Below are 16583 nucleotides of genomic sequence, written 5' to 3' on the forward strand. Positions count from 1 at the left end.
ATGCCAAAAAGAGTGCAGCATTGCTCTGCAGCTGTCAGTGTGTTTAGGAGAACGGGAACTCCAGCCAGCACTGACTAAAATAGTCTGTAGTGAGATTGGGACTTGGGGAATTAACTTCAGAAGTAAAATAAATAAACTTTCAAAAAATTCTATTTGGAGATTTTATTTTTAAAAGTAAATTTATTTTAAACTATCAAGAGAGCAACATTTGGTGGGTTCGGTGCAGCTCTCTAGAGAACAAACTTGGTATTATTTTACCGTGTTATCGCCCACATAGCAGGAAGTGGCTCCAAGATGAATGATAGCAGCAGCTTTTGGACAACAGTGGGCAAAGGTATGCACGTGAGCCATCACATCATGACGCAACCTCTTCTCCTCCTCAGCTGCCATCTTGAAGTCTATGTTATCCAGGTTTGCTTCCATCTCTTGGATTTGCTCATCTGTGATAGGCAGTCCCAGTGACTGAAGGGAAAAAAAACACAAACACAAAAAAGCTATCTCCTTCTGACAGAAAGAACCCAAACCAAGTGGAGACAGAAGCAATACACACTTTAGCCCCATACAACTCCTCTTGGATTATTGTCAATTAGAGATTCTTGTGGGCGAAAGGCCACCTGATGGAACTGTAGTAGCAAATGATTTAGTTCAGGGGTTCTCAAACTTTTTCAATAGGGCAGCCTATATATTAGCGTCTCTTGGTCACCATTCCCCTCCAAGCCACAATTACATTAACATCCTTGTGACAATAGCAGCAATTGTGACAGGAAAAGCACTGTCAGGAAAGTAATGTATTAGAGCTTCTCTTGACGCAGTTTAGTGGCTGGAATGGAGAAGCACCACCATGTGAACCTGCCAACAAAACTCTGCAGATCATCAGTTGTCCACAGTTTGGGAACCTTTGCTTTATTTAAGTACCAAGCCCTCTATTTTCTGTTGCTTGTAACTTTCTGAAGTTTTTTCCTTCATAGACCTCATCTTAGCTCAAAACTAAAATGTCTCAGAAGTTGGGGTAAATCAATTCAGTCACTTGGCTTAGACAAGTGAGGTGAACAGCACACATTTGCCACTTGAAAAAAATATCGCTACACTCCCCCCACACACACTTAATTTACATAAAACTGGAGTAGCAGATTTCAGATTGGCAAACAGTATTCCATGCGGAACAGCCACTAGGCTGTGCTTAAAAAAAATATGGAAGTCATTTTAGAGGGACAGCTACTGAAAAAAATTACACTTGTTTGAAAAGTTATTTTACCTACTATGTTTTACAAGTAATACCTTAGAATATTATAATTTAAAGATGTATAATTAGGCAGTTAGATTCCCATTCTGTTTGTGTGCATCTTCCATACAGCAACAGGGGAAAATTAAAATGGGAAAATGTAATAAACCACAAGAGTTAGCAGGAATCCACAAAACTGACTAGCTGGCAATGGGATACCATTCCTTTAAAGTTAAAGGTTTAGAGCTAGGTGTTTGCACATGCACATAAGTAACTGTGTGTTTCAATTGTGCAGAAGTGCAATTCCCACAGTCTGAGCTGGGAGACAGTGTTTTGCTATATTCCTTATTGTCTGGTCTACACAATTATGCTTTTGTACAAATCTCAAACATGGAATTGTGCAAGTTATCAAGGTCAAGAAGATAGTTTCTCCTAATTTAACAGTACTTCCATTTTTATGCAAAATGGCACCTGCTGGCACTGTCCTGCAGCTCTCTCCTTTTGGTGAGAGAATTAATGCAACAAAATACACTAAATTCTCAATGTCAGTGCTGAATTAAACACATCTTAGGATAATCAAAAGATAAGGATTTGAGACCAACAATAACTCAGCCCCACTGCTCAGACACTGTATTTTTAGTTCAGTGGTTTTCAACCTTTCCCATCTGGGACCCAAAATCCATCCACAGATTGGGACTCATCCAAATCCCACAACTCTTTGGGGCAGCAAAAGATTGTGGACCTGGAGTCACAGCAAGAACTCATAACTGGTTTGCATGGAGGCAGTAAACAGAGAAGTTTGGAGTGTTAGGAGGAGTTGCTGGTAGTGGATGATGCTCCGCCTGAGGATGCATCAAGCTCTGCTCCTGGTGAAGGACTGAGAGGAAGAAAAGGACTGCAGTGGGAGAGCTGGGACAGACAGAAATGGATCTGTGGCAGGGCAGCAGCAGGGAAGGAAGGAAATAACTTAGAATTATTTTAAGTCAAAAGTTGCGAAAACTGTCTGAAGCCTGCATCCCAAAAAAGGGACAAAATTCGTAAGGAAGGGATGCAAACAAAGATGGATGAGCAAGGATCTCAAACAGATTAGGAGAAAGCAGAAACCTAGAAGAATGGAAGATGGGATGGATCAGCAGGGAAAGATACCTGCTGGAGGTCAGAAAGTATAGAGAAAAAGTGAGAACTACCAAAGACAAGCAGAGCTGGACCCTGTAAAGGAAATTAAACCTCCAGTAAGAGGTTCTATAGCCATATAAAGAAAAAGAAAAACAAATAAAGAAGTGGGACTGGCTAAACACTGAGGATGAGGTGGAGATTAAAGATAATCTAGGCATGGCCCAACACAATACTTTGCCTCAGTTTTTAATAAGGGTAATGAGGATCTTAGGAGTAGTAGCAGGGTGACTAATGGAAATGAGGACATGGAAGTAGAAATTGACACATCTGAGGTGGAAGTCAAACTCAAACAATTTAATGGGACTAAACTGGGGGGCCCAGATAATCTCCATCCAAGAATAGTTAAGGAACTGGCACACAAAATTAAACTCAATAGCAAGAATTTTTAATGAATTTATAAACTCGGGAGTTTTACCCTGTGACTGGAGAACTGCTAATGAAGTACCTATTTTTAAGAAAGGGGGAAAATATGACCAGGAAACTACTGGCCTGTTAGTTTGGCCTCAATTGTATGCAAGGTTTTGGAAAAAATTTTGAAAGACAAAGTAGCTAAGGACATAGCGGTAAATGGCAGTTGGGATAAAATACAATATGGTTTTACAAAAGGTAGATCATGCCAGACCAACCTGATCTCTAAGAAGATACTTGACTATTTTTTTTCGACAAAGGAAATGCAATAGTTCTAATCTATCTGTATTTCAGTAAATTTTCACCTGGGAACTTATTAGTTAAACTGGAGAAGATGGGGATTAATATGAGAATTGAAAGGTGGATAAGGAACTAGCTAAATAGGGAACTACAACAGGTCATATGAATGGTGAACTGTCAGGCTGGAGTGGAAGTCTTCAAATATCGCTCTTGGGAACAATCTTATTTAACATTTTTATTAATAACACTGGCACAAAAAATGGAAGTGTGCTAATAAAATTTGCAGATGACACAAAGTTTGAAGGAATTGTCAATATGGAGGAGGACCAGAATATCATACAAGACGACAGCATTTTAAAAGCGTTTTTCTTTCCAGGAGAAGGAAACCAATTGGCTGAAGTGTTTTGAGATATGGGGATCTAGTATTATTGCACTCAGACAGGAGAGCTGGTGAGACAGAGGGATTTCCTGGAGAACCCATTAGCCAATTACTATCAAAATGGAACTAAAAACAATATGCTTCAGGAAGGGCAATAGAACCTTGAGTATCCAGGACCCAACAAGAAAGGCACTTGGCCCCACAGTGCTGTCACCAAGACATATGGCTACATGGCCATAACTCTGCATCATAGCACAGAGATAATTCTATAACCAATATGATGCAATAATAAGCTAATATCACTGGTGTATTTTACTCTACTAGGGAAGGAACACTGCTATTCAAGTCTCATCTCCAGAAATAGTTATGGGAAAGATCCATCCAACAGACTCTTGTGCTCATAAATATCTCACCCACGTGGAAAAGCCAGTCATGGTATGAGAGCAGAGATAGTCCCACAGAGAGAAGAGAACCGAACCTCAGGAAACAGTTACAATTGCTACAAAAAAGCACTCAAGATAAGGGCAGTGCCATGTCAAACACTGCCGTTGCATAACCACAAACATCATGATACCTCTTCTCCATGGTTCTGCAGCAGTACAGATGGTGTCATGGGGAGGTGGACACATGGCAGCTTACGTCAACCTAGCTGTGCATGTCTAAATACTTAAATTTTGTTCCCACCAGCGTAACTGCTCTGCCATGCCAACTTAACACCACCTCTCCAACTGGTGTAGAGTCAAGATCAATGTAGTTCGGTCAATGCAGTGTCAGTGTAGACACTGTATTACTTACACCAATTGTTACTTGCCTCCAAGAGCTGTCCCACAATGCCCCACAGTGACTGCTCTGGTCACTGTTGTGAACTCCGCTGCCCAGGGGCTCAATGGACAGGAAGCCACCCATGACGTTTAAAGCCCTGCCAATTTTTGAAATTCCTTTTCCTGGTTGCCTGACTTGGTGAGCACACCTAGCAGCTCTCCATTGTGGTGTGCAATCACCCATGCCAGCTATATGCTGCAGATGCACTCCTGGCTGGAGTACACAGGTGGTATTGGATCTCCTGGGTCCATGGGGAGAAGAGGCTGTGCAGACACAGCTCTGATCTAGCTGTAGAAATGTCGACATCTACGAGCATATTGCTCAAGGCTTGGAGAAAGGCTACAAGAAGGACCACCAGTAGTGCTGCATGAAAGCCAAGGAGCTACAGCAGGCATACCAGAAGACAATGAAGGCTAACAACTGATCAGGTCCAGAGCCACAGAGCTGATTCTTTTACAAAGCTGCATGCCTTCCTCGGTGGAGACCCCAAGAGCTCCATGGATACTTTCGAGGAGCCTACATCAGAGGCACCCCTGCTATGAACAGTGAGGAGGAGGAGGTGGTCGAAGAGGAGGAGGAGTCTGGGGGACACGCAACCGGAGGTCCCAACTGCCCAGCAAGCCAGGACACGTTTCAATTCCAGCTAGTCCCAACAGTTGTGCATGGGCAACATTGATGCAGGGGAAGGAGCCTCTGGTAACTATGCAATTTGCTTTGAAATTACAGGGATGGAACCCGCAAAACAGCAGGACACAACTGTTGATTTACTCTTTTTTACTTGTGGTAGAACAGTTAGTGAAACAAGCAAGAGAGTTGTGCTCTTATCTGCTTTTCATTCCCCTCCAGAGTTGGGGGGAGAGGGGGCACACAGAGCAGTTTTTTTTTAAGTGCGATGAGATGTTCCATGAATCCTATGTAGGTATCTCAATGAAACTTTCATGGAAGTACTCTACAATCCAACGCTAAAGGTTTCCGGGGAGGGACAACGTATTTCTTCCACTGAGGTAGGACACTTTCCCACCCACTCACTGATTACTTCAGCAGGCACCACTGAAGTACACAGGCTACCATCATATAGGCCCAGGGGGCACTGAGACTCCAGCAGCAGCTGTTGCTCTCTCTGCCTCTGTTATCCTCAGGAATGAGATATCAGCTAAAATCACCCAGCCAGAGGAAAATGGTGCCAGTATTCAGTTCCATTGCCCTATACAACCCCATCCCCTCCCTCCTGAGGGCCATACTCACCATGGCTGGTGCTGTGACTGGAGAAGTGAGAATGCAGTGCTTACAACTTGTGGGGATCAAAGGGAGTGAGTTCAGTATCCTAAGGTTTGATTTCTGTTGTGAATACACTGACAATGGTACCCCTGTGTGTTGTGTCTGCAGCTGCTGGTACTGTGGCCTTCAGAGGCTTTGTCTACTTTGAAACTTCATCGACAAAACTTTTGTTGTTTCAGGTGTTAAAAAACAACACCCTCCCGAACGATAAAAGTTTTACCGATGGAAAGTGCCACTGTGAACAGCGCTTTGTTGGCAGGAAAGCAACAAAGCTGATGCCGCTCATGGGGGATGGAAGTTTTTTGTTGGTAGGAGAGCTTTCTCCTGCCGACAAACAGCAGCTGCACTGCGCGCCTTTTAGAAGCACAGCTGCTGTGGCACAACCGTGTCGCTAAAAGTGAGGTAGTGTAGACAAAGCCAGAGTCTCCTCCTCCATACCTGCAAAACACCTAGGCCAGATAAGGAGGAAAAAGACAACAACTCAGGATGACATGTTCCAGAAGTTGCTGCAAGCCTGTGCTGCATCAGAGAATGAGACCAGGGCCTGAAGGATGACAGCATGGAGAAGGAAAGAGTGGAGAGGAGGAAGGCCCAGGAGTCCAAGCAGGACAAGGAGAAGGAGATGCATTGGGACACAATGGGGCTTCTCAGACAACAAAGAGAGATGCTGCAGACTCTGGTAGACCTGCAGGTCCAAGAAACCCAGGCTCGCCTCCATCTGCTACCCATACACAACTCAATCTTGAGACCACCTTACACCACCCCTCAAGATTCCACACGGCATCAGGGACACGGCACTACCAACTGTGAAAGACACGACTGCTGTATGTGTACCTGACTGTTCTTTCCCCTTCATAAGTTGTATCACCTTAATTTATTAAGTTTTACTTTTTTTTTCCTGGTTTGTGCTGTAGAATAAAATTCTGTTTTCTGGAACGTAAATCAATTTTATTAGTTCACAACATATGCTGGCTTGTGCTGAGCATGTCTGACACCTACCCATTTCCTTTACTTCATTTTGTCACAGAACCTACATCATCATTCTCAGACAATATTAATAGGTGCACTGGCAGTGTTGTATTACTACACACACAGCACTCACTACAAGATTCATAACGGGCTGCAAAAGAGCAAGGCCAGGTAGAGCAACACACACTACTCTGGCCCCCCTTAAAATGGTCTTTCAAAGCCTCCCTGAGCCATATAGCTCCGTGCTGAGCTCTTCTTACAGCCCTTGTATATGGCTGTTCAAATTCAGCAGACAGACATTCACTCCACCTCCGCCCTCCACCCTGGGGTAAACTTTTCCCGCTTTGCTTCACAGATATCATGCAGCACATAGCTGGAAGCTATAACCATTGGGATATTTATTTCCACTGAGGTCTAATCTTGTAAATAGACAATGCCTGCGACCCTTCAAACGACTAAAGGCACATTGAACTGTCATTCTGCAGCTACTGAGCCTGAAGCTGAAGCTCTCCTAGGTGCTGTCGAGGTGGTTGGTGTACGGTTTCATGAGCCATGTTAACAAAGGGTAGGCTAGGTCCCCGGGATCATTATTGGCATTTTACCATTCCCAACAGTAGTCTGCTGGTGGGGAAAGTCCTTGCTTGGAGCTTTCTGAACAGTCCTGTGTTCTTAAAAGATCCGCGTCTCCCACACTTCATTTCCCCATCAGTTGTCTTCTGTTACAGGCACCTAACTAGAAATACTATACATTTCCGATGATGGAGTGCAGAGGAAATTGCTTGTGATTGTGTCTAACAGTCTGCAACTGACCAATGACCAAGCTAACAAGTGCTGAGTGTGGCTGACTCCCACTCCATTTCCAGTCCAGGACTGACATCATAAGGCTGTAACTCCTCAGGAATGTGAACACATGGATAAAAATAAGTCTTCCTCCTCCCAGTGGGGCCAGAGTACTCAAGATATCACAGGACACAACTCCTACTCACTGGAAACAAAATTCTATTTTGAGAGGGCAGAAGAAAAAGGGAGAGCTGGCAGAGAGAAAGGAAGACCGGGAAACCCATAAGCACAAGGTTTGGGAGTCCTCCAATTTAAACAAAACATCCTGCAGATATACACTACACAGTAAAAATAACATATTTTAAATCACTTTTCAAAGAAGCACTCGATCATATGACCAAACTGACATTGCTGTACAGTAACACAAGAAGTCAATAGAAGAGCCTTTAACAGTGTCAATTTAACTAAAATCACATTTGATTAAAAAATAAAAATAATGCACTAAACATAATCTATCCTTGCAGCAGTCATTGCTGTCATTCTAAATTAAACTTGCTACTTTCAAGCTTCCTACAGTCTGAAAGAATGCTTAAATTAATTTCAAATTGGATTAAATAATTTCACAAATCAACTGTTTATCGCTGAGTAGCATTATAAATTGACAAACTTAAATAACATTTTTGTCATCTCCGGCAGACATCTCCACTGTGGTACATTATTGTTATATTTTTAGTGTTTTCCTCAGAAAGTGATTCCCTCTTGTTTGTAAGTAGATTTTTACATTTACTATGGCTTCTTGCTGCATCTAGAGAGCTGACAGGGAGGAAGATGTAAGGTAGGGCAACCTCTCCTACTCTAGGCACTTGCCCCCTCAAACCCTTCCAGTAACCACAAAGATCCAGTGGATCTGGGATGGGCTCATTCTGAGTGTTGCGCAGAAAAACAAGCCATTGGTTCACATGGTTCTGGTGAGGAGTGGGCAAAAGGTGGTAGCTTACTGTACTGATCAGTGTTTTGTTGCATGGCTGGAATCTGCCTGTTGATACATGTCTTTTGCTGGATGGACATCCCAGTGTTTGGAATTTGGTTAAAGCAAGCTGATAGGTTTCATGCCGGTTGTCCAAGCTATTTCTCTTCTCTCCTATGGAGAAGTCATCCAAGAGTCTTTCAGTTCCAGAAAGCAAGTAAGACCTCCATGTCTTCCATAATATTGAAAGCTGTTGGGAAGTGGGTACTATCAAAGACGGTGAGGGCTGTTATCAGTTTGGGGAAAGCTTCAGATATGAAAGCCATCTTAAGTTTCAGCAAGTCTGATTTCTCCTGACTGCTAAGTAATGCCAAAAGGTTTGTCACAGCCTGTGCTGATGACTTCTCTTTTTTCAAAAAAGTTCTTGTAGAGATCAATGTGATCTGCATGATATTTTACTGCCTGAAACCAGCTATTCCATCTTATATGTAGTGCTTCAGGGGGACCTTCATGGTGTGCACATCATCTTTGGACTTAAGAAAAGCAACCCATCTTCACTTTTTGGCTGACTTTTTGAAGAAGGCAAATTTCATCCAAGTAATGAAAGATACCACATTGCTAAAGAAGTGACAATGCACCATGTCTCACTTATCAGATTGATTATCTGACACAGATGTGTCACATGTACACTGTTGGGCATGATGCATGTCAGTGCTTCTCTGTATGCTTTGATGTAGTACACTGCATTGTCAGTTACAACTGCCCAAACATCAGTGCCCGTGAACTGATCTTATTCATTGACACCAGGACAGCCTGGTGTCAATCAAATAATACTGATCTTCAATACCTTAAAAAAGATGTATTCTGTTGTCACAATTTTTCTACTTGTTTGTTACTGGAGGATTTCATTAAACTTAAAATTCAGTAATGGAAAAAAATCCAGCTTCAAAATCACTGTAGTATCATTTAATGTTAAAAAGGTGTTTTTTTTTAAATAATATATATTTTTTACAGGCATAATATTACAGGTGCACTGCAATACAGAATTTAATTTCCAAATGCATATAAAATATGAAGTACTTGATAAAATTATTAAATAAGTATTTTTATAGAATAGCTCTAAAATTCTAATGTGATACTTCTTTTCTTTAGGACAATTTTAAGGGGTGATAGCATCCTAAATGTTTTTTCTTAAATTATCTCTACTTTAAATCATAGACGTGTTTAGTCTTTTCAAAATATAACAAACATTCTCCTAAAGGTCAATACACACATTATAAAAAAGCATCTACTTAAAGGATCTGTCATTATAGTAAAAGAAAAAAAACATACTTATGATTATATTTAGCACATTGCACTCTCGGATATTTGTTGTCTCATCAATCACCACAGAAATCTTTCCCCCATGGATTTAGCCAGCAATGCCACCATGTGCTCCTGATAAACACTCAGCAGGTTAATCCGCCAATGTGCTACTTCATTTTCAGGCAATTCCCTCTCCCCCATCCCTCCGGCAGTATTTTAAGAGGAAACACTGAAGCATCGTCATTTCTTCCAATGGAATATCAGCCTCAGCACAGACCACAACAAAAACTTCAACAAACTCCCATCTGGCATCTGCAAATTTCATAGTCTGCAATTGTTCTCTGTAGAGAGTGAGAACCTCAGTGATTCTAGTCATATGTGGAACAATTCTTCAGATTTTTTTTTGACATTAGATGATCATTGCAGGTATCTTTTTGGGTTCAGTCTATTGTATGTTGACAGCATTTTCAGAACATCATACTGCCTGATTCATAGACATCATTAGGGAACTGACTAGCTCTTCCCTTTGGTGTCAGCATGTTGTTACTTAGCTTTTTGGATGAGCGTTTTCCAGTTGTAGAATGCCTTTTAGACATGCTAAATTGTGTACTGAACCACGGGGGAGCTGCGGGGGTAGAAACCACACTAGTAGTAGCAGACCATGTGTTGAAGGAAGTCAGTTAATCTACGGCAGTGGTGAAGGGCGAAAAAGCATTCTCATTTTGTGTGTACATGTGAGCCTCTGAAACGTCTCACACTGTATAAAATTTGTGTAGGTAGGTTTCATATATGCTATTTCATTTTCTACTGCCAAACATCTATTTTTTGTATAGCGCTGGAGTCTGAGCTATTGTTTTGATTCCATGATTCCGTCTGCGTTCACGTGGATTTCACAGGGCCCTAGCCACTGGCTCATTCAGTCAACGTTAGGATCTCACCTTTGACAATGTCCAGTACCTGACAGTTCAGAGTGCGATGCCCCTTTAATGCATATGTATTTTGATGTAGGCACCCTCTCCTCAAGGGGTGATGAGGCAACAAAGCAGTGCCACGGTCACAGGAGCAGAAAGCGGGCACGATAATGAGAATGTGCATTGCCTGTTCACACTCTAGTACAGGGGTAGTGAATAGGTGGACTGCAGGCCAAATCCAAACCACCAGATACTTTTGAATGGCCCATGAAATCTTTTTTATTTGGTTATTATTGTCATTATTGTTATTAAGTGTGAAAAATCTCTCTCTGGAGTCTGGACCTTGGATACACCTTGGCCAAGAAATTCGGGCCTTGACAAAAAATAATTTACTACCCTGCTCTAATGCAAGGATCCTCTGCCCTGCAAAACTAGAGAGCCACCATAACAGTGAACAAAACAGACAGACAGCCACAGGGTTTGAGTGTTGATCTAACACTCCACTGCAAATTTTGTGTTCCAGTATGTTTGTCATGTATCAATACAAATATGCTTGCTAAGTCATGATGATAAAAGGTGGGTGAACCTACTATATGGTGAGTGCAAAAGTGACTGGGAAACTGTACTGAGAGAATAGTTATCAAAGGTTCACAATCAAGTTGGAAGGGCATATTGAGTAGAGTTCCATAGGGATCTGTCCTGGGTCTAGTTCTATTTAATACCTTCATAAAGGATTTGGATAATGGTATAGAAAGTACACTTATAAAGTCTGCAGATTATACCAAGCTGGGAGGGGTTGCAAGCAGTTTGGAGGACAGGATTAGAATTCAAAATTATCTTGAAAAACTGGAGAAATGGTCTGAATTAAATAGGATGAAATTCAATAAGGACAAATTCAAAGTTACTACACTTAGGCAGGAATAATCAATTGCACAAATACAAATTGGGAAATGACTGTCTAGGAGGGAGTACTGCAGAAAGAGATCTGGGGGTTATAGTGGATCACAAACTAAACATGAGCGAACAATGTAATAATGTTGCAAAAAAACTGAAAAGATCATTTTGGGATGTATTAGCAGGATTGTTGCAAGCAAGACAAGAGAAGTAATTCTTCCACTCTACTCAGCATAGATAAGGCTTCCGCTGGAGCACTGTGTCCAGTTCTGGGTGCCACACTTCAGGAAAGATATGAATAAACTGGAGAAAGTCCAGAGGGGAGCGACAAAAATGGTTAAAAGTCTAGAAAACGTTACCTGTGAGGAGACTGAAAAAATTGGGTTTGTGCAGTCTAAAGAAGAGAAGACTGTGGGCGGGGAGCATGAAAACAGTCTTAAAGTACGTAAAAGGTTGTTATAGAGAGGAAGGTGATAAATTGTTCTCCTCAACCACTGAGGACAGGTCAAGAAGCAATGGGCTTTAACTGAGGCAAGGGAGATTTACGTTAGACATTAGGAAAAACTTTCTAATTGTAAGGGTAGTTAAGCACTGGAACAAATTATGTAGGGAGATTGTAGAATCTCAGTCATTTAAGGTTTTTAAAAACTGCTGAAACAAATACCTGTCAGGGATGGTCTAGATCAGGGGTTCTTAAACTGTGGGTCAGGACCCCAAACTGAGTCGGAACCCCATTTAAATGGGGTTGCCAAGGCTGGTGTTAGACTTGCTGGGGCCTAGGGCCGAAGCCAAAGCCTGAGCCCCACCACCCTGGGAGGGGGGCTAAGGTTACATCCCCCCTGTCCAGGACAGACACCCTTGGGCTTCAGCTTTGTCCCCCCTCCCGTCCAGGGTGGCAGGGATAGGGTGGGCTTGGGTTCCAGTCCCCCATCCTGGGATCATGTAGTAATTTTTGTCAGAAAGGGGGCATTGTGCAATGAAGTTTGAGAACCGCTGGTCCAGATAATACTTAGTCCTGCCTCAGTGCAGAGAACTGGAATAGGTGACCTACTGAAATCCCTTTCGGTCCTACATTTTTATGATTATTTAATGTCTTGGATCTCTGCAAATCCATTCAGCACAGTCTGTCTTTTCCAACCACTCCTCCTCATGGTTACTAGGAAAAAGCCTGAAGTAAGTCTCCTCTTCCTTCAATTTCCACGTTCTAAGTGCTTGGACTGATAGGATCAGGTCCTAACATCAACATTTTGTTCTTTCAATTTCACTGTACTACTGTGTATGTATCGGGCAATGTAACAAAGACTCCTGGGATGAGCATTCTGTTCACTCTGCCCAACATTAGTCTAATCCCAGAAATATGGGCTCCAAAAGAGCCATTGGTGGAGGATCACTTTAATGCAATGGTCCCCAACCTTTTTGTGGCCACTAGCACATTCATGCTTTCAGAAAAGTTTGGCGAGTGCCAACAATTACTCACATACAGGGCCGGCTCCAGGAACCAGTGGAGCAAGCACGTGCCTGGGGCAACACATGCTACAGGGCGGCATTCTGTCCATTCTGCAGAATCGGAGGATTCTTTTTTGGTTTTTGTTCTGTTTGGGGAGGGGGGGGGGGGTTGCGCCAGTTCTGGGCAGTGCAGAGAGAAGCTGGGAGGACAGGGAACACCGGTGCCCGCAGCCTGCAGCCCTGGAGTTCTCTGTCCCTAGCAGACGTGAGGTTGCAGCTTCTCTCCCCTGCTGGGCACTAGGCGGGCACACATAAATGCCCCGCCAGGCGCCACGGCGCCCGCTGGCACCTTGTTGGGGACCACTGCTTTAATGATTGCATATGGCACAGATTAACACCAACGTGAGGATACTTTAAACATTAGAATATTCCAAGTCTCCTGGCAGGCAAGCAGATCACTAATGGAAAAAGGCTCAAAAGATAAAATCCTTCTTTCCTTCCATAAGAACTGTTTACAGTAGCTTTATGAAACTCACTTCACAGAGGAATGGAGAGTTCAGGGGGAGTGTAGGTAAAACAAAAAGTTACAGTTTTGTAGTCTGGTCAATAACCTCCTTTCTGAAAGGTACCATGCTACATTACAGAGGATGACCTGGACAGAACTACATATGAAGTTAGGCTTGTGCCCTTTTTTGCTTTTTTTTTTAAATGATGTATACAGGTGGCCTGAAAGATGAGTTTTTTGCTTATGTTTTTCTCTGCTTAGCTTAAAAACGTCAAGAATAATCAAGACTCCTTGCTTTTGCTGGAGAACCCAGGAGAGGTCGCAAGGATGTTTACAGTGACCTCTAACATAATAACTGATCCGGTGAAGGTGCTGCATCTTTGATAAAGGCTTCCTTTAAACTAAAACGCTAGTCATCAAAATTAAATAATGTTAAAAATATGTTAAACAGACCAAATAAAAATGTCTTCTGCCCTGCCATGTCATTGTTCACTAGCTCTTCAGTTATCAAAGACTCTCCCTGCCTAGATTTCTAATTAAAAATATCAGCATAAAAAATATTCAGGCCTTCTTTATACAGCACACAGACAAAACGGGGCATAAATCCATTTCTCCCACTTCTCACTTTGCAGATCACCTTAGCAGCAGATTGTATAGTGAAGAGCAAAAGAACAGAGAAGTGTAAGGATCAATCTTGGGTTTTAATCTGGGTGGGCAATGTACTTTAACTGCGACACATATGATGTACTAGATTTGCCAATACCTCTGTAGTTTATTATGACAAAGAAGGATTTGAACTTCAGCCACTAGCTCCCTGCATGAGTTTTGTATATAAACAGACCTAGCTGCAAAGTTGCGTGAAGGTGAAGAAAGCCACCTCTGGAAACCAGAATCTGTCTTCTCTCTCCTTGCACCTTCCCAGTCAGCCAATGTCTCCTTTGTGGTACCTTCTCTTTCCCTCAGGTTCATAGGCGGCAGATTATATGGGCAGGAGGTGCCCAGGCTCCAGGAATATTCAGGGCTGGAGGCACTGCTCCAGCAATATTTGGAGCTGGGTCTCTCCGCTGGCCCTGCCTGGATCGGGCCACCAGCACCACCGCCTCCCGCGGGTCTCCCCCCAACTGCCCCGCCCGCCCCCGCCTGGAGCGGGTCCCAGCGCATCCGCCTTCCACCCCTCCCCTGCCTCCCCCTCTGCTGCGTCCCTGTCTGCTCCTGCTGCCAGAGAACGGCTCCCGGCAGAACTGCCTGTCTGCTGGCCCCAGGTCCTAGCCCTGCCAACCCTAATGGCAAGGCAGGCTGTCCTTACTCTGCCCTTCATGCCCTAGAGCCCGCTGAGCCTTCCAATTGCACCAAACCCTCATTCCCCAGCCCGAGCCCATCATCCACTTCCTGCACTCTAATCCTCTGCCCCAGCCAGAGCCCTCATCCCCCTGCACCCTGATCCTCTTCCCCAGCCAGAGCCCTCATCCTCCTGCATCCTAATCCTCTTCCCCAGCCAGAGCCCTCATCCCCCTGCACCCTGAGCCTCTGCCCCAGCTGAGCCACCCACCATCATGAACCCCTCATCCTCAGCCCCAACCCTCATTCCCCTGCAGCCTGATCTTCTGCCCCAGCGTGCACCACCTCCCCCTTCCTACACCCCCACCCCCAGACGAGCCTGCACCCAAACTCCGTCCCAAAGCCTGCAGCCCTCACCCCCTCCTGCACACCCACCCCCTGCCCCAGCCCAGAACCTGCACTCAGCACCCAAACTCCTTCCCAAAGCCTACACCCTCCTGCACCCTAATCCCCAGCCCAGGACCTGCACCCCAGACTTCCCCCCTGAAACCTCGCCCAGAGCCTTAGGCAGGTGGAGGTGGAGTTTGAGGGGGTGGGTTCTGGGCACCACCAAAATTTCTACAAACTTGCCTCCCATGCTCAGGTTGGGATCCCGTTTTCCTCTCTTGCCAAAATCAGATACAGCGTGAGCATCCACGCGTCCCAATCCACAAGCTAATTTCCTCTTTCTTAATCCCGTCCCTCAAGATTAGGCGATTCTGCTCTCTTTGCCCCTAACCCGACTCCAAAGTCTGGGGCAAGTGGACACCCGCCACCACCCGGGTTAGGAGCGTGGCTGGGCTATCCCCCTCCCTCGCCCCCCAGTCAGGGAGCTCCAACCGCGCTGCTGCTAACGGGCGACCAGGCAAAAGCCCTCCACGTGCCGCATCGCCCCCGGCAGCAGGGTCCGGCGATCAGCGCCACGGGCGAGCAGTCAGCAGCGCCGGCTCCGCCACGGGGCCCCCGGGGCAGCCCCCGAACCGCCGCGTGCCTCAGTTTCCCCTCTGTCAAACGCGCATCCCTCCCCCGGGGCGGACCTGGCAGCTGCTTCTGCACCTCCAGCCGTGGGGCTGGGCCTGTGGGATCCCCCCACACGCACCCCACCGCGCGCGGGGTACAGGTCCCGGGGCCGGGCTCGGTCCCACCGGTACCTTCTCCGCCTGGGCCAGGTAGAGCCAGAGCCGCCGCCACGTGCCGAACTTCCGCCTCTCGCTGAAGTTGAAGCCCATCTCGGGGCTGGCGTAGCGCGACACCAGCGGCGAGCGGTAGCAGCCGAACGCGTCCTCCTCAGCGCCGGGCGCCGCCATGGCCCCAGCTAGCAGCGCGGGAACCTCACGCGCCGGCTGCACGTCAGGCTCGTGAGAGAGCGCGAGAGGCCCCCTGCCCCGTGTGGAATTCGGCAGGAGGTCGAGAGGGCAGAGTGTGGCCGCGCTGACTGTCGTAAAACAGCCTCGCCCTCCTCCGAGCGTGAAATATGGCAGGAGGTTAGTGCGGGAGGGTCCCGGTGCTGCGGCCAGAGACGGGAGCCAGGCCCCGCTGCCTCTGCTTCCTGCAGCTTTCCCTGGAGGCTCCTGCTGGGCTTTGCCCGCCCCCAGCAGCGGCTCCTCTCCCTGCCGGGTAACAGCTACCACCGAGGGCTCCGGCCCGCTACGGCTTGTCTACACGGGACGGGGGGAGCGGTAGTGTTAAATCCGATTTCCAGAGCCTCTCACTTCGTCTCTGTTTATTACTGCTCGCTCACATCCTCCTCCCGGCTGCTCTAGTCAGCACCGAGGGCTTTTGGGCACCCCCTAATTCTTGAGCTAGATCTGCCCATTGCTCCCCATCTCCACTTTACCCAGGCACTGCAAACTGGGTGGTTGCAGCCTATGCAGCTTGAGCTAAATGGCCCAAGGCCTGGAAGAAAACAACTTGCTAGCGAACCCGTTTTCCCTTTCCACAGCTGGCGCTTTATGCCCAGTGCC

General features: G+C 45.5%; 1 protein-coding gene across 3 annotated transcripts in view; it reads right to left on the minus strand.

Annotated features, from left to right (window-relative positions):
• Positions 1 to 15974, minus strand: part of ADSL (adenylosuccinate lyase) — a 45117-nt gene extending 29143 nt beyond the window's left edge. Inside the window, exons 1-2 of one of the 3 annotated variants that reach the window (XM_032787862.2) lie at positions 15771 to 15974; positions 259 to 462 (exon numbers count right to left, since the gene is read on the minus strand). In XM_032787862.2, the coding sequence (XP_032643753.1) occupies positions 259 to 462; positions 15771 to 15926 (360 nt within the window). In that variant the 5' untranslated portion in view covers positions 15927 to 15974. Of the gene's footprint in view, positions 1 to 258; positions 463 to 15656; positions 15679 to 15770 lie in introns of those variants that run through there. The other 2 variants (XM_032787852.2, XM_032787870.2) reach the window with 2 other exon arrangements.
• Between the last annotated feature and the right edge of the window lie 609 nt (positions 15975 to 16583).

This window comes from Chelonoidis abingdonii, chromosome 1, assembly GCF_003597395.2.
Source record: "Chelonoidis abingdonii isolate Lonesome George chromosome 1, CheloAbing_2.0, whole genome shotgun sequence".
NCBI classification, from domain to species: domain Eukaryota; kingdom Metazoa; phylum Chordata; order Testudines; family Testudinidae; genus Chelonoidis; species Chelonoidis abingdonii.